The sequence below is a fragment of the Poeciliopsis prolifica genome, unplaced genomic scaffold (genome assembly GCF_027474105.1).
Source record: "Poeciliopsis prolifica strain line A6 unplaced genomic scaffold, Auburn_PproV2 SCAFFOLD001, whole genome shotgun sequence".
NCBI lineage: Eukaryota > Metazoa > Chordata > Actinopteri > Cyprinodontiformes > Poeciliidae > Poeciliopsis > Poeciliopsis prolifica.
This window is the reverse complement of record NW_026562376.1, coordinates 2,031,190-2,053,612: the sequence shown is the minus strand read 5'-3', so window position 1 is coordinate 2,053,612 and position 22,423 is coordinate 2,031,190. Positions and strand designations below refer to the sequence as shown.

The 22,423-nt window shown below is 39.4% G+C and overlaps 1 protein-coding gene across 33 annotated transcripts in view; it reads left to right on the top strand.

The window, feature by feature from the left end:
- The window catches only part of mical3a (microtubule associated monooxygenase, calponin and LIM domain containing 3a), an 85,728-nt gene that overhangs the window by 20,202 nt on the left and 43,103 nt on the right, over positions 1-22,423 (top strand). For 29 of the 33 annotated variants that reach the window (XM_055035247.1, XM_055035239.1, XM_055035004.1 and 26 more), the window contains exons 2-12: positions 14,026-14,428; positions 16,238-16,445; positions 16,554-16,670; positions 16,786-16,887; positions 17,938-18,093; positions 18,824-18,924; positions 19,831-20,088; positions 20,672-20,787; positions 21,117-21,243; positions 21,956-22,049; positions 22,183-22,212. In XM_055035247.1, the coding sequence (XP_054891222.1) occupies positions 14,150-14,428; positions 16,238-16,445; positions 16,554-16,670; positions 16,786-16,887; positions 17,938-18,093; positions 18,824-18,924; positions 19,831-20,088; positions 20,672-20,787; positions 21,117-21,243; positions 21,956-22,049; positions 22,183-22,212 (1,588 nt within the window). In that variant the 5' untranslated portion in view covers positions 14,026-14,149. The remainder of the gene's footprint in view (positions 1-14,025; positions 14,429-16,237; positions 16,446-16,553; positions 16,671-16,785; positions 16,888-17,937; positions 18,094-18,823; positions 18,925-19,830; positions 20,089-20,671; positions 20,788-21,116; positions 21,244-21,955; positions 22,050-22,182; positions 22,213-22,423) is intronic. The other 4 variants (XM_055035257.1, XM_055035267.1, XM_055035048.1 and 1 more) reach the window with 1 other exon arrangement.

Here is a 22,423-nt window from a genome sequence, read left to right as displayed (position 1 = left end):
AAACTGTTTAGTGGAAGGCTTCAGCAAGAATCAGCGATCTAAGGCATGTTGTGTTTTGTGTAAATGACCTTTGGCAGCCCCTTTATTTAGCCTCAAGGTAATTTTTGTTGGAAAAACATTTGTAACAATGGAAACTATTCAGGATAAAATGGTGCTACTTGTGGGATTAGCTATAGATTTAGTCACATTCTTACTGAAGATACTAATTACAGTTTCTTTCCCTAATGTTTATCACAGCTTCATTTGTGGCTCTCGTTTCTCCTTTGTTTCATAATATAATGTTTTCATTTTCAGCTGTCCGTCTCCATAGTAACCAGTTTACTGAATAATAATGAGAAAAAAACTAAAATAATTTATTGTCTTTCACCAATTCTTTGGGTTTCATTTGTAATCGTTTTGCTGACGACTTCTTCTCTCTCACCTCCATCTCTTCTTCTCTGTCTCTGCTTCATGTCTTCCCAGAATACATTTTCCTTTAATAAATTTGCCAGTTTTAGAGAAGCTCCTTAGGTGCTATGGAGGACTGATCCTGCCATAATTACTAGTAAAAACAGAGGTAAAGTTGTCACCTTACTTTTTACAGAATCAGAAAGAAAAAGAAAATAAAACATGAGAAAAACAAGAAAGAAATCTAAATAAACAGATGAGGAGAAAACATGAGAGAAAATGTAAAAATGTTGTAATACAGGAGAAAATAAATCAATGTATAATTGAAATAATAAAACATTTTTAATCAATTCGGAACATGACAAAATGATATAAAAAATAAGTAGAATGTAACAGCACCAAATTGAGAAAAAAATACATGAAAAAGGTAACTAACGTATTTTCCGGACTATAAGTCATAGTTTTTTCAAAGTTTGGCCAACGATGTGACTTATACTCCGGAGCGACCTATGTGTGGAAATTAACACATCATTACATCGTATCACAAGTTATTTAAACTTGTTAGCATGTTATTTATGCTATAGTTATTTGAATAACTTGTACTATGTTATGTTAACATACCCGGCATGTTCTCAGGTCGTTGTTTGTCATGTAACGTTAGCATACCGTACAATTATTCAGCCTGTTGTTGCCTCTATTCTATTTTTATTGCCTTTCAAGATGACATGTCTGTTCTTGGTGTTGGACTTTATCAAATTAATTCCCCTCAAAATGCGACTTATACTCCGGTGCGACATATATATATATTTTTCTATTTTATTATGCATTTTATGGCTGGTGCGACTTAATGAATGTTGATTCAAAGATTTGCACAGCTATTCACCTGATTGAACAGGAAGTGTGTAAATGTTGCTCCTGAAGGATGCATGCCTTTATTTTCTGTTTGCAGCCTTGCAGGTTGACTTCATGCTGGATATGATGTTGCCAAACAAACGGCTCCTACCTGACCCACATTTGGTCCATACATTATGTCACAGCAATAAGAGTCATTCTGTGGTTCAACGAGGCGGAAAGTCCTGAGCCGACGGCATTTCTGTCGGACAAATACTCTTATTCCGTTTCAGTTGAGTGAGGGTGTGTTTGTTTTATTGACAGATGGTATTGATTTAATTTTTGCTTACATTTCAGTGAGTTTTGGTTTGCAGCAGACGTAAAGATGGGTCTGCTGGTGGCTGGAGAGAGGGATCAGGATGAGAGCGTTGAAGGAGGAGGATGTTTGCTTGTTTGAGTCAGCAGCAGACAGAAAAGGAGGCGGCAGTGGCTCGGTTTTTATTAAATTCATCACTCATAATTACTGCCTGTGTAGTTCTACCATGTGTGGACATATTTTATAACACAGATTACACATTTCCCAGTTGGCCAACATAAAGTATGGTGAGGGTTCACATGCAGTTTGGATGGAAACCATTTCCTATCTGGTGATTAGATTCTGATTTTTCTATCAATTGAGAATCAATTTTGAGTCAAAACGATTATTCACAATGACCCTAACCCTAATGATCTACCCCATCTGCTTTGGAAGACAGAATGACAAATGGGGGCATTAAAGTGTCACTTTTTAAATATTAAGCCATGCTTATATGGAATCAGTCCCTCCAGGCACAGAGAGAGCGCCACCTTTCTGCAGACACTCTCCTCTGTGACCACTTTGCAGTTTCCATCCAGAAACTGCAAAGTGGTTTTTAACCCTTTGACAGTTTAGTGAAATTGACAGTTGACAGTTTTGTCAAATTTAGTGAAGAGTCGTATAAACATGCATAATTCATCCAAAGTATCCAGGTGGAACCGGACTACCTGACCAGTACTGGACATTGATATGTTCCAGTACTGTCTCCATGGCAATGTCAGACATATCGTATAAATATATAAAAGATGGCAACAAACTTCTGACCAATCACACGACATGCCTCCAAAGGACAGAACGTCGTACTCTGGTTCTGCTTTAGCTAGTCTCTGCTTATTTGCAGTGTTTCCAAAGTGCTAAATGTTCATTTTGTGAACTTTGCTGCGCAGTGAAGCTCATGTCAAGCTCAGTTTTCCTGAGAATTTGGTGAAAACCAAAATGATTCTAAATTCAATATTGAATTTAACTTTTGTAGTTTTTGTTGTGGTGCTTTCAGGACATTGATATGTTCCAGTACTGTCTCCCTGGCAATGTCAGACCGTGCCACTCAAAAGTTTTAAATTGTTTTATGTTTGTATCTATTCTAAGTTGTAGTAAATGAGAGTTGTGATAAACATGAACCTATTTATGGAATTAAAACCATCAGCTGCCTCCAGGTTTGTTCCCTGGAAAAGTCACATCTTTACCTGGAATCTGAAACTTCCAGGACTTTCCGTAGCAGACGGACTTGCTTTACCGTTCAGCCTTCCTGTTATCTTGTGAAACGCTTGTTCTTTCACAACCTGATTATGCCTTCTGTCCTGAGCTAACAACTGAATAACTTATAAATGAAAGGCCTGCTCGGTGTGTAGGTGTTGGAAGCAGGTTGCAGAGGACGAGGCAGACCGTCTCTCAGACGGGAGACGTTAGTCCCTTCCTTACTGTGCCGCTCAGTCGCCCGACACGGCTTCGATGATCTGGAAGTGGAAATCAGCTGCTGCTGTGTTTCCAGTAGCAGCTGTCAGGTTTTCACCCACCAGGTCTGTGGCAGTTCCTCCTGCTGTTGTGCAGTTAACGGTTCCTAGCCGGTCTGGACTGCTGTAAGCCCTTAAAAGGAGACAGCACGCTAATGACACGCTGCTAACTGCGAGGTTAAAGTTTCTCAGCAGACGATTACTGGAAATAAAAATAAATCAAAGTGTAAATGCCCTGTTTTGCTTTTAGCTGAGTAGTGTTCAGGAAGAGGTCATGGTGTTCCTCAGGGATGAGTCAGAGTGAAGGGTTAGGAACATCAGGATGCTGCTCAGGTTGCTAACTTTAACGAGATAAAAGATGAGGATGTAAAAATTAGAGCTGCAACTAACGATTATTACACTAATCAATTGTTCTGAGAATTCTGCACATTCACTTAACTACTTAATCTTATTTTATACAATATGAAAGATACATGAGTAAAAATAAACATTCTATTAAGGAAAATGCAATAACTTTTCAGATCACAAATTAAAATTTACATAGCAAAGATGCTTAACAGGGTATTATTTTTGTAGTTTTTATGTTTTTAACAGATTTCCAACCAGTTGAAGCTAAAACTGTCACTGGAGGAGTTCTGGGTTGAACCGATTTTACAAAGTTTTTTTATTTTTTATTTGATCTTAGATGGAAAACGTATATATTGTTTGCACAGTTTTCACTTAAAACTGGTCTGAGATTGCTTTTATGTTTTAGAGTCTGTATTCTCCAGTTAACAATTAACCGATTGTGACAGTAATCATAATCAGTTAATTAGAATTAAGTCATTATCTGAGCCATGTGAAAAGATGCGGTTCTGTGTCCTGTTTGGTAGAACAATGGCAGATTTGTGAGAGTTACTTGACGACCTCTGTTCATCTGATTTAGTGATTTTATTTATTTTTTTCTTTGTTTTGTTTTTTCCTGTCTGGGCAGTGAATGAAAGACTTGGCACTTGGTTACACCTTTGAGGTCAGAAGTGGGTCAGAATGACGGAGCATTCCTGAGCTCAGGCCAATGAGATTGTTGACGTGTTGGGATTCTGCTGACCCTTGGAACCTTTCAGCTCAGCAGCAGATTTACTTTCCTGTCTGAACGACGGAGTTTATCTAAAGCGTCTGAAGAAAACTTGGGCTCACCTACAAACACACGTTGGAGTCTATTCAGAGGAAAGAACTGTCCCTGTGAACTGAGTCAATTATTCTATCGATTAATTGGATAAAAAGATGAAATGATGATGCACATAATGCAGATTTTTCATTTCATCACTTGAACTTATTTGATATGATATTAAAAAATGCATAAAAGTGCAAATAAAAAAATTTGTTCATTTTTAAAACAGTAAAATAAACATTTTATTTACTGAAATGCAATAAAATTGAATTCCATTAGTGAATGCTTGATTATTAGTATCAAAGGATAGATATGGAGCTAAAGAAATACTTTTTGAGGATATTTCTGTTCAGAACTTGAACCAGGTGAAGCTAAAACTGCCACTTGATGAGTATATCATATTTACAGAAAAAAAAAAAACAGCTTTTAAAAATGTTTTTATCTCAATTGCAAAATGTATGATTGTTTTTTGTGCAGCTTTGGCTTAATGACTTTAGCTAGTGATTTGTCAATTACTATAGTTGACAGTTATTTTAATAATCGGTTCATCATAATTAATCCAATTAATCGTTTGAGCCCTAGAGTATATATATAGGTATATTGTCTTATTTATTGCAATAACGATAAAATAAATGTTGAAATCTGAAAAGATTTGTGATTACCGGCCGTTCTTCTTTTTCTGTTCTTATTTTTGGACAAAAATCCTTTAAATAAAGTGTTTAAAATTCATACAGTCTCTTTTGCAATAAATCAGATAATGCTTCTTAAACACAGTTGCACTTCAAAGAATAAATGAAGACCAAACTAATAAAATAATTTTGATTTATATTCATGTATGCACAGTAATTGTATGCATAAATACAATCAGTCAAACTTGTTTAGATGTCCACACAACAACCAAACGTCTCATCACTGCATGAGCTGTGCTGCTCTGAGCAGCCAGGTTGTACCTAGCAGCAGCTGCAGCAGCAGCATTAGTTTTAGAGTCTGTTGAAACCAATTTGTCCTCATTTCATGCCCGTTTAAAACATCCTGTGCTTTTCAGGCAGGTTCTGCCGGTGCTGAGCCAAAGCAAGCCGGGCCTTTTCTCCCCGAAGAGCACATCATATTTCACATTCTGTGCGTTTGTCTTTGGAGGAGCTTAAAGTCCTCGTTATCTGCCGATGTGAACAAGTCACAAATTCTTCTCTGGCAGCCCTGATGGAGAAACAAGCCCACTTATGGTTCTTTTCCAGAAAAAAATGTCAAAACCAAACTCTCTGGAGAGTTTTTCTTTCTGTTTTAATATTGGGCTGAAGTCTGAATTACCGCTATCAGATCCCTGCGATCTCTCACTGCGACTACCTGGGATTCTCATCAAAGCAGGTTTGGTAGTGCGGTCATAAATGATCGCTCTCATCGTAAATAATGATCATCAAAACGTTTTCTTTAAGTCAAAAAAGTTTATCTGGTTTGTTCTTTATGTTGTAGCAAATCTAAAGAACCAACATTATGCTTCTAGCTGTAGTAACAATAAAGTACATGTTACATTACTAATGGAAACAATCCCCATCTAAATATTGCAGTAAAATACAGGGATCACCCTGAGACTCTAGCTTCCTGGTAACCGGACCTCTCCAGCACATCCTTTCTATTTATTTACTGAAACATGAATTCAAGCCAAGCAAGTTTTCATCAAGTGTTTAAACACGATCTGTACTCCACCTGTCGGGTCTGATTTGACTCCCGCCTCCATCTTGTAATAAGTGAGAGGGATTAAAGCATAGTTTAGGAGGAATCTACTTTCATTCGTTCTTCAGTAAATCTTATCAGCATGTTTTGCAGGCCTGTATGAGTGTTGGGTTACCTTCCTGTTCTCACACTGACTGCCGGCCGGCCGGCCTCCCTCTGCTTCTCACTGGGCTCAACCAGGAAGAAGATTCAACAAAGTCAAGCAAAGAAGATCCCACTTGCTTTTTACACACTACTGATATGTGACATATTTTAATATATTACTTGATTCTTTAAATGTTTAGATAGAAATAAAATCTGTGGTATGCCGCAGGTTTTTCAGCTGACTCGTCCTTTGTGACATCAGATTAAAGGAGATCAGATGTCCTTTAATCAGATCTCTGGACCTGTTTGTCAACCTTTGACCTGTTTGTTTTCTGAGCAGAGGTGATGGTTCATCTGCTGTGTGAGTTCTGTGAGAGGTGCCATAACTTTCTCCAGCTGAACAGAAATAAAACTGAAGTTATTTCTGGATCTGAAAGAGTCCGTTTCAGTTATTGCAGATAGAAACTGGAGATCAGACTGAAATCTGGGTGTAGCGATTGAGCTTCCAGAGACACATAAAGACAGTTACAAAGTCTGCCTTTTGTCACCTGAATAACATTTCTGGGATTAAAGGACTAATGTCCCAGCAGGATCTAGAGAAACTCATCTGTGTGTATAAATCACTGATTGCATCAAAATACATGAAAGACCTGTTGTCTCTGGCCTGGTTCTGGTTCTGGTTCTGGTCTGCTCTGCATTCCCAGAATCAAACATGGAGAAGCAGCATTCAGTTTTTATCCTGTAATCTGGGACAAACATTGGGGAAACTGCAGATACTCTGACTTTCACAAACTCGAGGCTAAAAACCAATTTTTTGAGCTCACTGATTCCTGCAGTACTTGGACAGACTGACGACTCATAACACTAACATCATTATTTCTGGTCTGTCATCCAACTTTTGTTTCCCTTTCCTCTATTTTGTTACTGCAATGTTTCTTTTGCTTTGTTTTCATCATGTAAAACTCTTTGAATTCTCTTGTGTCATGCAAATAAACTTGCCTTCCCTGGTGTGGTGCGTTCACTGACTGATTGTCCAGCCGCTCTCTGGTCAAGGCCAATTAAGCAGAAAATGGTTTGTTTCTGCCACTAATCGATCTGTGCTGCGTGTACAGGACTGATATTTATTCATAAACTGCTCTGTGACCACCTTCCTCTGAGGCTCAGCGTCAGATTTAAGACCCGCTCCAGATTAACGCCCGGCGATGCAGAACAGGTCCAGTTTCCTGCTTGAAGGTCTCTTCTTTGAGGGACGATTGAGACATTTGGAGCTCTACAAGTAACGCCAGCTGAAGATAAATGCGATTTTATTTCAATTTTTAGAAGTTCAGATATATCAGGGTAAAATAAAAGCATAAACAGTGTTTTTTTTTTTTTTCTTTCTTGAAAATGCCATAAATATTTAGTTCCTGTCAGAGTCGGGTCAGTTGGGTCAGTTTGTCACCCTGGCCTTCCTGATTCCTGCAGTTGTTTAACGGGCTGTAAGTAGCCAGATGAGGTGAATTTTTAAACCTTGGTTAAAAGGTCAGTAAAGCAGAAAAAAGAAAAGCGCTTGCTTCACTTGTCTCCACACACGCTACTTGTTTACCATCAGATCTGCTCCCAGCCGCGCCCATTCTCAGATTAGAGGGAGCAAGTGTTCATGTCACAGGATTAGACCTGGTGATGGTTTGCTGTTGCATGTCCCATCAAGGCTTTGCAAAGCAGCCTGCATGCACTTTGACCTTATCAGATTATATTGGATCCTAAAATTGTTTCATATGACAAATCTGAAAAGAAAATGTCCCAGAATGTTTCATTTATGTAAACGCTATGGAAATCTGATATACCTAAATGAATTTTTACTTAATTTATCTATGAGTATTCCTTTTTAAATCAAGATATTAATAAAACTAACTCATACTGTTTTCTTATCATGTTTGTGAACAGTCATGAGCTCTGGTAGGTTATCACAACTGCAATGTTGACCCGTAGCCACATATTTAATAGCTCATTTAATTCAATAAAAAAATAAACAGCAGAGTGTTATAAAGCTCTTTGAATTGCCTTGTTGCTAAAGGTTTAATCCCAAACCTTTAGTGTTGTTAAAGCAAGTGTGTGTTGATGCAGTCATTAGTTGTACTGTAGTAAAGGGTGAGGCTTTGTGTGTCTAACATGCAGCTGACTGATGAGGTTTTCTGTCTTCCAGTCGAACCTCGAGGAACTGGAGGGGATTTTATGGCGTTGTCATGTCTTTGAAGCGGCGCCTGGTTTTAGATAATGTATATGTACTGAGATGAAGTACGTGGCATTCACATGATCTGCTGTGTCAGGACTGGGTGTGTTATTTTTACCCTGATATTTTCTCATTTAAATCTTTTCGGGTTATCACCTGGAATTGCCTTGAGTGTAATTTCAGTATTATTTCGTCAATGTTTCAAGTAAACCTCAATTATTATGGCATTTTTATTTAACCAACTCAGCTGCACATTCCTCCTAACTGGAGCATGAAGTTATAAACAAACTACATGCTATTTATCTTGGAATTTTGCTTTTGCTGTACAGTATTTTATTGTTTTTATCATTATCTTTTTATTTTCTATCTTTGAATCTATTTGCTGCCTGTCACTTTGTTAATGTTTTTACACAGAACTCATAAATGATGTTTCTACTTTAAAACTTTTTGAGCTTCTAAATTAGCAAAAGAAATCAACTCACCAAATCAAAGTGCCATGTATTCACGTTCATTCAGATGAAAGGTTTGTGGAGACCTGGCCAGGTCAAGTGGAGATGGTCAACATGTGTGGAGGAAAGTTGCACTTGGATAAATCTTTTCATTAAATTAACACAAAGCAGAAATATATCAGTTGAGCAGGTCAATGAACCATTTTCTCTTTGTCTCTCTTTTCACTTTACCTCATCCATGACTAATACTTGGAGACTTGTTTGTGTTGCTTTATAATCTTAGTTTACAAATCATTTTCTCTCTGATGAATGGAACCAAAGCATAGAAAAATTCAAATAAATGTCAGATAACCAAATATAAATATAACCAAAGGCTTTTATGTAGTGCTGTGTTGTAGAGGGTTCATTCCTCCAGCCATTCTGTTGGGATTCAGTGTTCATGGCAGCATTGCATGTGATAGATGTAGAAGAAGAGACGTTTTAGAAAGTTTCTAATGTGAATTAGCTGCTGCAAGTTCTGGCAGGAAGCCTGTTCATCAGGATTGACATTCAAGTGAGTGGAGTTGAAGCTTTAAATGAGAAGAATTTCAATAGAAAGGCTCTTTGTCATCTGGATGCTTGTCCCTGTGGGGCCTGTCTTCAGGAGGCTGGTCCATGTTCAATACGCCGTCATGCTCAGCAGGGGCTTGATGCAGCTCGTTAGACTTGGAGATGAAACGAGGCCCGGTCCGAGTCAGGACCTGTTTCTTTTGGGTTGGACCGGATTGTCTTGGCAGCAGAAGTAAGTAGAAATGATCCAGTATTGATCTTGGACCCCGTCTCCCCCTGCAATGATGTTAGCCTTTTATATGAGGTATATTTTAAGAAGGTCAGCAGGAGTTTGAAGATCCCAAATGCAAACACAGGATTTTATTGGAGACGCTGAGAATCCAGTTGCATTTGCTTAGTTTTTCTACTTCAATGCATTTTAGATAGAAATTAAATTCTCCGTTTTACTTTTATGTATTAAAATAACCGTATCTATGTTATGAAACAACACAATCCAATGTGAAGAAACTGGCTTCGACCTGCATTGGCTGTCAGTCAAACCTTTCTCACCCAAGAGCAAAAAAGGACAGTGGTTGATTGTTAGACCTTTGACAGGTTAGATAAGATTGGTGGATAAGATTGACGACACATGTAAAAATCGTCCGATCACCGATTCCCCAAAATGAAGGAAATCGTTTCCGATAAACCAGCTGGCCAATAAATTGATGCACCCCAATGAAAACTGCATGGTGCATCTTTTAAAGATCAGGACATTATCCAAATATAGCCTCAGATATTCACCTTTGAAAAAAGACTTAAGCTTAGCTTTCCATGTTTCATTCATATTCGTCAAACAGAAAGATGGAAACATATAACACATGTACCGGATGCTTCTTGCACTTTCTGAGCTTCAGTTCCCAGAACAACCAAATGAGCTGATTCGTGTGACTGAAAACATGTTTTCAGAGTGCTGAGCATTAATGTGTCAGTTTTTGAAACGACTCGGACAGTGGAGGCCACAGAGCTGCAGGCTTCCAGGCTGATTGGAGGGAGTCTGCCTCAGTTTTTGAAGTGTTCAGCTGTGAGCTGCAGTGATTCAAAGGCCAGATGGTCCAGATACGCTTCTGCCAGAAGCTAACTTCATTTCTGCCAAATGTTTGCACTCAGCTTCAAGTCAAGAGACACAACTGCTGAAAGTCTGGTGTCCAAAGTGAGTCCTGCAGAGACCAGAGTGTCCTCCATGTTTTAGTTCTTTCTCTGGTTCTCAATCAAATCCTGGTTCTTTATATCACTAAGCTGCACACAATAATTTTATTTAGTCATATTTTCAAATGTGCTGATTTTTATTGATATTCTTGTGGAATTAACAGTGGAGAAAATTACAGAAATGTTATTTTTTTTACATGATTAATAGACATTTTTGATGTCTATTAATCAAAATTTAACTGAGCCACACAAAATGACCCGCCAGCCACAGGAAGTGAGAGTTATTAAGACTCTGATGTTTTTACAGCCTACCTGCTGTCCAAGAGGAGGCCACACCTGTTGGTACATTGCTCTGTAATTGGTGTTATGGTGCTACCGTAATTCTCAGCCTCTGCCATGATGAGTGGGTTCTTAAGGTGCTCATTAACTAGCAGGATCAGAGCCAAAAACGATGCTAACCCATGTTAACTGATCATTTGGTTTTAAGTTTAACAGTGTGGGAATATTCTGTCTAAGTCACTTCTTCCTGAGAGTCAGAGACAGAAACTGAGGTCAAAGTTGACGTCATTACTACAGATGCACAATGTATCATGCATCGGTATCATGTTGGTCACCTTCTAGAATACTGGTGTCAGTCCATCATATATAAACTGGTATTGATTTTGGATATCATTATTGGTAATTATTATATTGGTTCATCCCTTATTACTGTCCCAGTTACTCAGTTCTTCTAAGAAGAGTCAAAATTTGACCTGTTCAGGACATTAATATAACAATGGAAATGATGAATTAAATTTCTGCTGTAAAATCATTTTTTTATATAACTTAATGTAGCATCTTGTTATTTCATCTCAAACGTTTTAGGTTTGCAGCTCACATTAGAATCAAGGGAACGAAAGAAACAGCAGAAAACTGAAATAGAAGAAAAAATATGAACACCCCTCAAAAGTAAAAGATCAGATCAGGTCAAAATGCAGTCATCTGGAAATATATTTGTATGTTAATATCTGCATAGAATATCTGTTGAATGTCTGGTTTGTGCAACTTGTGACTCAGAAGCGACTATGTGAAACGTGCAGCCTGGTGGCCTAATCTCCAGATCTATTTTTAGGTCTGTGGATGATGTAATTCAGCCAACAAAACTAGAGGCATTCTCTCTCTCTCTCTCTCTCTCTCTCTCTGTGTGTGTGTTTGCATACAGAGGAAGAGGCTGCTGCTGTGTGTGAAGGATGACATGGATGTGTGTAATTCCGGGGAGAATCATTGGGATGTGTGAAATTCTGCCGTTTACAGAGGAAAATCTGGCGTTTTTTCAGGACAGAAAAGCTTGACGCTCCTCTCCTGTTGTAAGTGTGCTCCGATCACCGGAGGCTTTTATTTTTCAAATTATAGGTCACCTTTGTTGTCGTTACTGTCTGACTCGGCAGCCTGTCATTACAACCTGCCTGAGAAGCATCTTCAGTTTCTTCAGGGGCTCTGAATGAGCAACCAGCTCACCCAAGTCATTCAAAAGCATTTCCGCTCTCTGCATCTTCAGATTTATCAATACAACGTTTTTATAGAGTCTGTTTGTGCAGTCCAGTCTAACACAAAGAGCTTTATGGTGATTAAGAATAGACAGACAGACATTAAACTCCTGGAGACAAATAAAATGCTCTAAGGTGACCGGACAGAGAAACCCTAAAATAAAATCAACGAAGAGAAATAAACAGAGGGAGGGAAGCCCATCAGTTATTTTGTAATGGCTGCTTCCTGATGAACCTACGTTGTCTATAAATTAGATATTTTCATAATATCTAATTCACTGTTAGATATTTTAGAGTTGATTTAAGATCTTTGGTTTTTGGACTTGATGGTGTGTAAAAGTTTAGGTCAGTTTTGCTTCCTCCTCCCCTATTGGAAACCTGTTTCTGTTTTTAAAAAAATGCACTAATAAAAGGATTTTAAACAACAAACAAACAAACGAAGCATCAAGTTGAACCTTAGTGCATATAGTTTAATTCTCGTCCTCTGACCACCGTACTCATCTGACCTCTGAACCCGCCTTCTTTTTCTCACCATTTGTAGCCAGGACTTCGACTGTGTTCATGAATTACCTCAGCATTTTCAGAGTATTTTGATGACTTTAAATTAGGTTGAAATCTGAAGTTTGTTTCCAGTTTATGAGTCAGTGAATTTTCCTGTAGAAATAATTTAATAATTTTGTATCATCAGTGGTTTTGTTTTTTAAGTTTCTCGACTGATTTTTACATCCTAACTAGAGAGTTGCATAAATTTTCAACTCTTTGAACCATCTTTTTTTTAAAAATGAGCAGACATTATGGATTTTTTTTATCCAAAGTTATGTTCGTTTTAATCAGTATTACTCTTCTTGTTTTTCTTTTTTTGTTTTGATGATCTCACATCACAGTTGTGGTAAAACGAGACATTTTTTAAAACCATTATGAACTTCAAACAAGCCGGGCGAGTTTCTACATTTCTTCCCTGAGGGACTGAATGCAAAGCGGAGCTGCTGCTGGTTTTAAGTACAGATGACGTGGTTTCAGTCATCACTGGATCTGCTGCTGCTGTTTTGTCTTCCTTCATTCTCTCTGCATTGTTGTTCCTCTTTTGTTCTGGTATAACTGTGGAGTAAAGCTGACATTTAAATGCTGACATTTAAATACTGTATTGAAGCATTTTTCCTGTCAGATACTCAGTCGGAAAATCCAACGAGACGTTCCAGATGTATCAGCAAAGCCAGAGAACATGAATGATCTTGTCCCCGTGAGGAATAAAAAGTTAAAACATGAGAATTAACTGCAGCATGTTGTTGCACGTTTAAATGCTTCCGATGGGAAAGAACACTCTAAATGAAGTTTTCAGCCTTTTGCTTCTTGGATGTGTTTGTTTTGGTTGTTGAGCTGAAAATTTGGTGTTTAAATTCTGTTTTAGTCATTTTGACTGGTCTATGTACTTGCTGTTTAGCTTCCTGTAGCATCAGTGTCTAACATCTAATTTTCAAGTTCATTGCTGAACTTGTAAAGTTTTCTTGTAAATTGATCTTTTCCACTTCATGAATACAAATTTAATGCTATATATACTGAAAAAACATTAAATCTAAACTCTTTGCACGGTTTAGGATGCTGCTAAAATGATAATGGTTGAAACACAAATTTGATGGCTGAAAGGTATTGAAAATGTTTGAAACCCTAATCCTAACCATAGCTAAGTAAAGTAATAGTTTTAGTAAGTAATGGTGGACATGATAACTAAATATGATCTAACACTAAAGTGCTAATTGTTAACATTAACTTTGCTAATGCTAAATGACTTTACCTTATCTGGCAGAAGCTAGTGCTAATGCGCTAAATCTACAGACACCAGGTGTCGTTTACAAAACCTTTATTTCAGAACGTCATCTTAAATTTCTTTGCGCTCAGAAAGTCATTCTTTGGAACATGGTTTCAGTTTTATAGTTGAGTTTTGCTAACTTCTGCATCAGGAAGGTTTAAACCATTTTCTGTAGTTCTGCAGTGATGCATTCTGGGTACTACACAGAAAACTCTGTTACTCTAAAATATGAAGCAACTGGTTGCTACAAACCCAACTTTTCTTAGCTCTTTTTTTAACCCTGTCTTTCTTCTCTGTGTGTCTTTCAGAATGAAGATGCTGGGGGCTGGGAGTTAAAGCCCTCCACCAGAGGGAAGCTGGTTCACAGCTGGGCCTGGGCCCCTGCCTCAGGTGGGGCTGAAGAGCCCTCACGGCCCCCTGCGGGTCTGGACCATGGGGGATGGAGGTGTCGGTGCAACCGGAGGAGATGGGGCCAACCGGTCTCATGTCCTGTTCGACAACTTTGTCCAGGCGACGACATGTAAAGGGACCCTGAAGGCCTTCCAGGAGTTGTGTGAGCACCTGGAGGTGAAGCCCAGTGAGCACAGGATCTTCTATCACAAGCTCAAGTCCAAACTTAACTACTGGAAGGCGAAGGCTCTCTGGGTGAAGTTAGACAAGAGGGCCTGCCAGAAAGAGTACAAGAAGGGACGTGCCTGTGCCAACACAAAGGTGAGCCTGAACCTCCGGAAACGTGATCGTTCCTGCAAAGCTGCACAGGACGTTCCTGAGGCAGAGTCTCATAATGTTTACCAATCAGATCACAGAGACGGGGCAACGTGCTTTGGATGAGAAGACAGTTTCATGCAATCATGTTTTATTTGTCATATTTCACATTAGCTTATGTTAAAGGGATGAAAATTTAAACATTGTATGTTTTTCTACTTGCAGTTGGGTTTAAACTGTTTCTAAAAACAACTCAAGCGCTTTAGTAAAAAAAAAAAAAAAAGAAAACTAACTGGGTTTTGGCAATAGATTAATGTTTGTTTGAAAAACCTTCCAAATGTTAAGTCCTGAGCTGAGCTCTGATCAGCTGTACAATGACTGCTGGAAAAGACAAGGCTGGTAAGTTGTTTACTTACCACCAGAAGCAACTTGCTGCATTCTTATTGGTTGTGCAGGAGGCTCGTCTTCTGCTTCTCAAAGATGTGCAGTTGTATATTTGTGCATCTGTTTGCACTCATTTTCCCATGTGAGGATAATTGTTGAGTTAGGGGACGTGACCAACAGCCTATTTGAATTCAAAATGACAAAGGCCCTAAAACAGCTGAAAATAGGCAGGACTGAGCAGACTAAAATCTCATTAAAAAGGATTTTGTGACAAAATGTAGTGAACCTGTTTTGCGCAGCGCCTGGGCCTATCCTAATCTGTTCAGGGAAGTGTGAAAGGTCACCTTTAATAAATCACCAGCAATTATACTGGAAAAGATGAAGAGAACATTGCCATGCAGAAGTTTTTTATTTTATCTTTTTTGTTTTTGTTCTTGCATTGAAATAATAAGCTTTGATCCATTTATTAAGGCATTATTTGCCCCCTGTTTATAATTTATTTCTAATCTTCAGTCTTCTGTCTCTCTGAATTAATACCTTCAGTTACAGAATGATGTGTTGTTTGCATCTTGCAGCAGATGCGATAGAAATGTGGTGTGAGCACATCAAGATGCATCAACACAACTAATTTAATATGACACTTAAACAAAAGCATCTGGGGGAGAAGGGTGAGTTATTGAGCCTCGCTGCACTGAATACAAGAGACACCTGGAGCAGTTAAAGCAAAATTCAACTGACAGCAATCAGCAGTATGAGCATTACAGTCAGACAGCTGAGCAAATAACCTGCAAAATAACTAAACATTTCAGGCTGGTGGAGCAGCTTTTTGCAGGGATTAATGATGGCGATAACTTTAAGTTTTATTTTTTACATATATATTGAAATTTTCACCATGTCATGACATTATAACATGAGATGGATATTGAAGCTTCCCTGCCTCCTCAATGTGGTCCTACTGCCGTCTACAGTAAAACTCTGCTTGGTCAAGGCAACCAATCAGAATGGTTTGCTCATTAAAAAGCTAGCTATTACTTTGGATTGTGTATTTGAATGAAATCTACATTTGACTTTGAATGTTTCGATTTTACTTGACTTTATATGAAATGTATTTGACATTCTGTGTGATTTAAGCTGATGAGCGGCTCAATGTTTTCAGTCTGTTAAATGTTGTAACTGACAGCAGGTTGAACATTTGCTACAAATTTCCTGCAAGTTTTTTTAATGTTTGTCTAAATTTTATTGTTTCTTTTTGCCATTTTGCTTAACCAGTAGCATTTATCACTAAATTGAAAAATTAACAGCCAATCTGTGTAAAGTGTATCACCATAAGCCCTATTTATTTCTGGAGCCAGGTGGATTTGGGGCATGCTGAAGGATGGCGTGTCGCCCGTTGATCACAGACGTCTCTGTAAATCTGCTCCGTCTCCTCAGTGTCTGATCATCGGTGCGGGGCCATGTGGCTTACGGACAGCCATCGAGCTGGCTTTCCTGGGGGCCAGAGTGGTGCTCCTGGAGAAGAGGGACGCCTTCTCCAGAAACAACGTACTGCATCTTTGGCCCTTCACCATCCACGACCTCAGGGGCCTCGGGGCCAAGAAGTTCTACGGGAAGTTCTGCGCTGGTGCTATTGATCATATCAGTGAGTGCATTTGATACTCCGGCTCTGGTTTCCCTCAGAGCCATGCATGAAGACACCTGGTGCATAGAGGGATTAATCCACACTGTTTTTTCTCTCTGCGGGTTTTAGGTATTCGTCAGCTTCAGCTAATGCTGCTCAAAATGGCCCTCCTGCTGGGGATTGAGATCCATGTCAACGTAGAGTTCAAGGGACTTATCGAGCCGCCTGAAGACCAGGAGAGCGAGAGTAAGACTCAGACTGCTGCTGTGTATCGGTTTCATCAAGCATATATCTCTGGGTTGCTGTAAGCCTGGCGCTGCAGATGCATTTCAATCTGATTACACACACTGTTTGTTCTCAGGGATAGGCTGGAGGGCTGAGGTCCACCCCAGGACACACCCTGTCAGCGAGTTGGAGTTCGATGTCATCATTGGAGCAGATGGCAGGAGGAACACACTACCAGGCAAGTCTGCATGCACAGACTGGAGGAAAAGCATTAGTAATGCACTTTGTCTTCCACTAAAGGGACCTATTATTCAAATTTCACATTCTTCACATTTTTGCACTTCCATTTGGGTTTATACTGCTTCTAAAAACAGCCCAAGCATTTAAAAAACACCCAGCTGTTTTTTGGCAAGAAGTAATTTTCTTGATGTCTGGAAGATGAGCCATTTTAAAAACCTTCCTAATATAATGTCACAAAGCAGCAGTAGGTGGAATGAACTCCCCAACAAACGAACAGTTTGGCTTGTCTGTTAGTACCTTCTGCATCCTTTAACTTGGATGATAAAAATGGTGATTATCATAAACACCTCATCTAGAGGTTCTGCAGCAACTGCTGACAGAGAATAGAGAGACCTGAACAGACTGAAGATATGACCCAAACTGAATACAATGATATCAATGCAGCACCAGAACTCTAAATTCAACCTTTTTGTACTTCTGGAGACTCAGAGTATACAAAGAGCATATCAAAAGCGTTAAATAACTGGATTTTGCCTGATATGTCCCCTTCAAGTAAACACAGCAAACAGAGCTGTTTGTTGTTCCCTCTCCGACTCGTAGTGATTATGATGTCACTGGTTTACAGCTGCAGATGGACAGCTGACCTCACTCTGCTCCTCGTGAGCGCTTGTGCACATCTACATGTTTGTTTGTGTTGAGCTGCTACATTAAACTTCACGGCATGTTTGCTGTCCTGGAACAAGAGAACAGGAACGGTTCAGATGTCTGTTTGTTTCCTGTCTGAGTGCTGAGCCTCTACCGAGTATTGACTCCATAAAAAGAACCCAGGTCTTCCGCTTGAGCTATCCACTTACAGTAAAATACATGCATACGCCATGAAAAGCTGGGAACTGTTTACATTGTCCAGAAACAGAACATCTGGTAACATTTAAGCGTTCTGAAAGCAGATATTGTTTGTGAGTTGCTCTAGCTGGTGGTATGTTTTCCTTCTGAAATGTAACCGTTCGGGTCAGTTAGCCGCTGAACCGATCCACTCCTGTTCCTGCAGGATTTCGAAGGAAGGAGTTCCGTGGGAAGCTCGCCATCGCCATCACCGCCAACTTCATCAACAGAAACACAACGGCGGAGGCAAAAGTGGAGGAGATCAGCGGCGTGGCCTTCATCTTCAATCAGAAGTTCTTTCAAGATCTCCGGGAGGCAACAGGTGACCGACGGGCAGCTGCTTAGTTTCGCTTGAATCCAAAGTTTGGAGTGAAAGTTGGAGGAATAAATCTTGCCGGTTTCTGTAATTCTGTAATACAGCTCCACTGTAATTTAGCAGAAACCAGATCCACATGTAAAAGACTTTTTTATCGTCTGTCATTTTGACAAACAAAGAAATTCTGTGATAATCTAATTTTACCCGTCAGTTTCTATAACATTTAATTTTTATTCAGTTTATTAGTATTCAATCTGAACAAACTGAAATTACGATCTACATCAAGCAGATGAATACTTGTAGCTTTTTTTTTTTCTAGTGACAAAAATCTAAATCTGTGTCTCTATGGACCATAAATTGTGCAAACTGCAATTAAGAAACTAAATTTGCTTCATGGAAACGCACCATTTCTGAAAAAATGTTTTTGCACTTGAGTGTATGATTACAGAGCCGGGTGATATAGGTGTTCATTTTATAAATCACTTCTTTATGGAAGCAGCACATGCAAAAAAAGATATAGATATAAATGTTATAATAGTTTGAATAATTTTAGGTTTTGTTTGAGTTGCCAGCCTTGCTGCCATTTTATTGCTGACTAGACAATGTCCTTGGCGCTCTGAATCCCATAATTGCTGCTCCGGTCCTGAAATGACGACAGGACTGGCAGCCTTGGCAGCAGGGAGAAGAATTGTGTTCTGTTTCTGACAATCCATCTTTTTTCTTTTTGTCTTTTTAGGTATTGACCTGGAAAACATTGTGTACTACAAGGATGACACACATTACTTTGTGATGACTGCCAAAAAACAGAGCCTGCTGGAGAAAGGAGTCATTCTGCATGTGAGTGATCAAAGCGCTGGCGTCTCTTTCGGTTCCTCTTTACCCAATGCAAAAGCTGCGAACACGCAGAAACAGTCCCAGTCAGAAGAATGTCTCTCCTGTGGCTCTCTTTCATTATTTTGTCTTTTTTTCTTCTTTGTGTGACTTCGCCAAGCGTTGGTCTAATGGCCGAACCGAGCCAACAGCGTTCAGCAGCTCGCTGACTGTAGACGGTGGCTTCCTTTCTCTGGGCACTTTCCTCAGGAAACAGGAAAGACCCTTTAAATGCCCTCCTTCATGTGAACACATAACGTTGCTGTGTGTGTTATGGAAGAGTTCCTTACGGTTGGTTCAGTTTTGGATGGCTGAGTCAGGATTTTTGGAGCTCTGAATTATTACCTGAGTTATGAAAAGGTTGATTCTGCACTGTTACCTGGAAAAGTTTTCACACATTCAGAATATTTCACATTTTTTCCCAAACTTCATTGCATATTGTTGTGATTTCTACCCCCTTTTAATCTAATGCTCATAAAAGGAGATGGAGAACTAAAGCAGCATGTTAGCTGGATAAGTTCTGAAGTCGTGAAGCCTCCCTGCTGCTGCTAGGCACAACATTTAGTTACATTTCAAAATCCGAAAATCCAGCTCTCTCTCTGCTCTTTTCTGCAGTGTGTACTGTATGCTATTTTGCAGCCTCTACTTCCTATTTACTGCAGGAAGTAGAAGAATATTACACTTTTTGAGACTTTGTTAATTTGCTCCAAACCAAAAGATGTAAACACGTCTAATTTGCATTTTCTTAGTTGCAACCTTTTAAATGTTTGCTCAAAATTCGCATGAGTCTGATGGAAACATGGCGTCTGAATCATTACCCCTCTGATTGCTGTTGTTAAGTCTCCCCGTTCTGTCTCTGTTGATGTCCTGCAGGACTATGCAGACACTGAGCTGCTCCTGTCCAGGGCTAACGTAGACCAGGCTGCCTTGCTGTCTTACGCGCGTGAAGCTGCAGATTTCTCCACCAACCACCAGCTGCCCACCCTGGACTTCGCCATCAACCACTACGGCCAGCCCGATGTCGCCATGTTCGACTTCACATGCATGTACGCGTCGGAGAACGCCGCCATTGTCCGCCAGCGCAACGGCCACAAGCTGCTGGTGGCGCTAGTGGGCGATAGCCTTCTGGAGGTGAAGACCGATTGTCTTCTATTGGACCGATATCGTTTGTAATTGTTCAATTACAATTCTGATCAAATGTAACATCATTGAACTGTTTTAGAAATTTATTAACATAAATAACAATAAATAAAATTAATATCTTTGAATTACTCCAGTTTTCCAATTCATGTAAAATCAACAGATTCCTGTATTTTTTCATGTTGCTGTTAAATTCTAACTTTATTGTAAATTTTCTTCAAAAATAGTCAAACACATTAGGTTTGCTAACTACCACCTGTAGGTGGCAGTAATTGATTCTTAAATGGCCAATTGCAAAAAGTCACATTTCGCATCATACATGAGTGCAAAATATTTCTGACAATCTGTCTGGTCATTTTTAAAGTCTTTTTTCTTAGAATCTCTTTTCAGAGATTTGAAAGATATTTGATGAGGACAAAACATCACAGAAAATTTCTTGCCTAACTTTGTAAAAAAATCAGTGATTTGATTGGAAGAAAACCTGAAAATCAATTGTGAAATCCTGTAGGACAGTTTTAATTCCCTCTCCTGCGGTGTGACCATATTAGGTAAATGAATGTGCTTTTCTCTGCAGCCGTTCTGGCCCATGGGCACCGGCATTGCGCGCGGTTTCCTGGCAGCCATGGACTCCGGCTGGATGGTGAAGAGCTGGGCGCAGGGAAAAACTCCTCTGGAGGTTCTGGCTGAGAGGTGCGAATGTGGAAACACTCGTACACATGTGCCAAGATTCACATTGTTCTTGTGTTCAGATTTACACACAGATCCACATTCCTAATCCGCCTCTTCAGATACACGCTTTTATCTCTAAGTGCTTTACTAGGAACTGTACCCGCTTGCGATTTAAAGCTTCAGACCCACCTCTCTGAGTACTAATGGGATAAGAAGCTCTCATATGGCCTGAATGTGGCTCCCCAGTCATGCAGCATGTCTCTTTGCTTTGCTTTAATGGTTTGTTAATGGACTGGATGAGCTGGTCCAGTCCAGGGAAGGATAGCTCACTGTGTTGCTCTGTTTTTTAGGGAGAGCATATACCGACTTCTGCCTCAGACAACACCGGAAAATGTCAGTAAGAACTTCAGTCAGTACAGCGTGGATCCGACCACACGTTACCCCAACATCAGCCTCAACTTCCTCAGGCCCAGTCAGGTGAGTCTGACTGTTCACAAACCGCAGGGATAATTTGGGTTTTTCCATTCAGGCAGAAAATCAGCTCTGAAAAACATTTCTCATGATGACCTACAGTAGCAGCTCCTAGAAATTTATCACATTTTGTTCTGTTACAACCATAAAATGATATGTACTTTATTGGCATTTTATGCAAAAGTCAAAAACAAAGCAGATGAGAATTTTTAAAATTTTATATCAAAAATGAAATCTATCCATCATCTTCAGCATAATTTCCTTGAGCAATTTAAAAAAAAAAGATCAAAATAGATTGAAAACATTGAGAGCAACAAATCTCCATTGTGCACGAATCTTATGTTCTCTGCACTTGATAAACTTCTGACACACCACCAGGGGGCGTGTGTCTGAATGAGATGGTTTCATCCCCGAACTGTGATGTAGATATCAACCAAATTAGGCCGTTGTGACCAATAGGAAAATTCAACTGCAGTAGACACTGTTCGACCAATAGAGGGCGCTGAGATTGAAATAATATTGAAAATATGGCAGTGTGCACAGAAACATAGAAACCACATTAAAGAACTAATCTCGACCGTTCATCTGCAAGAGAAAAATGATTTGGGATTTTGTTGCCCTTTAAATTTTGCGGTTGTCATGTGACAAAATGAGAAAAGCTCCACTTCATTTTGTAATGACATCAGTCTGACATGCAGTAACAGTGTTTGTGCTGCAGGTGCGACATCTCTTTGACACGGGAGAAGAAAGGGAAATCCGAATTGAAATTGAGAATGTGATCAACTCGTCGACGCCGAAGTTAGTCCGGAATGGTTTGTATTATTTCTCTTTCCATTTTCATTCCTGGAGTTAATTAGCTGAGCATTAGCAGTGGATCTGCAATGTGTTGAAGAGAGACATCACTTTGTTTAAATGAAATAATGAGTGACTGTATTTTCACTCCAGACAATTACCTGCTTGACAAACAGTTTCAAGGTAACAAAAAGTCTGAATGCATGGTGTTCCTCAAGTTTTCTAATAGTTTTGACAGTTTTAAACCCTCCCTACTTTGTATTCATAAAGAAAGAAATGTGAAGGTAATGGTGGAATGTGAGAACTTTGTTCACGAGTTGCAAACGTTTCCTTTCATGACTCACTAACCCGGCCGGATATGCTGCCATCTTCCTGGATTTATTCAGCAGCTTGT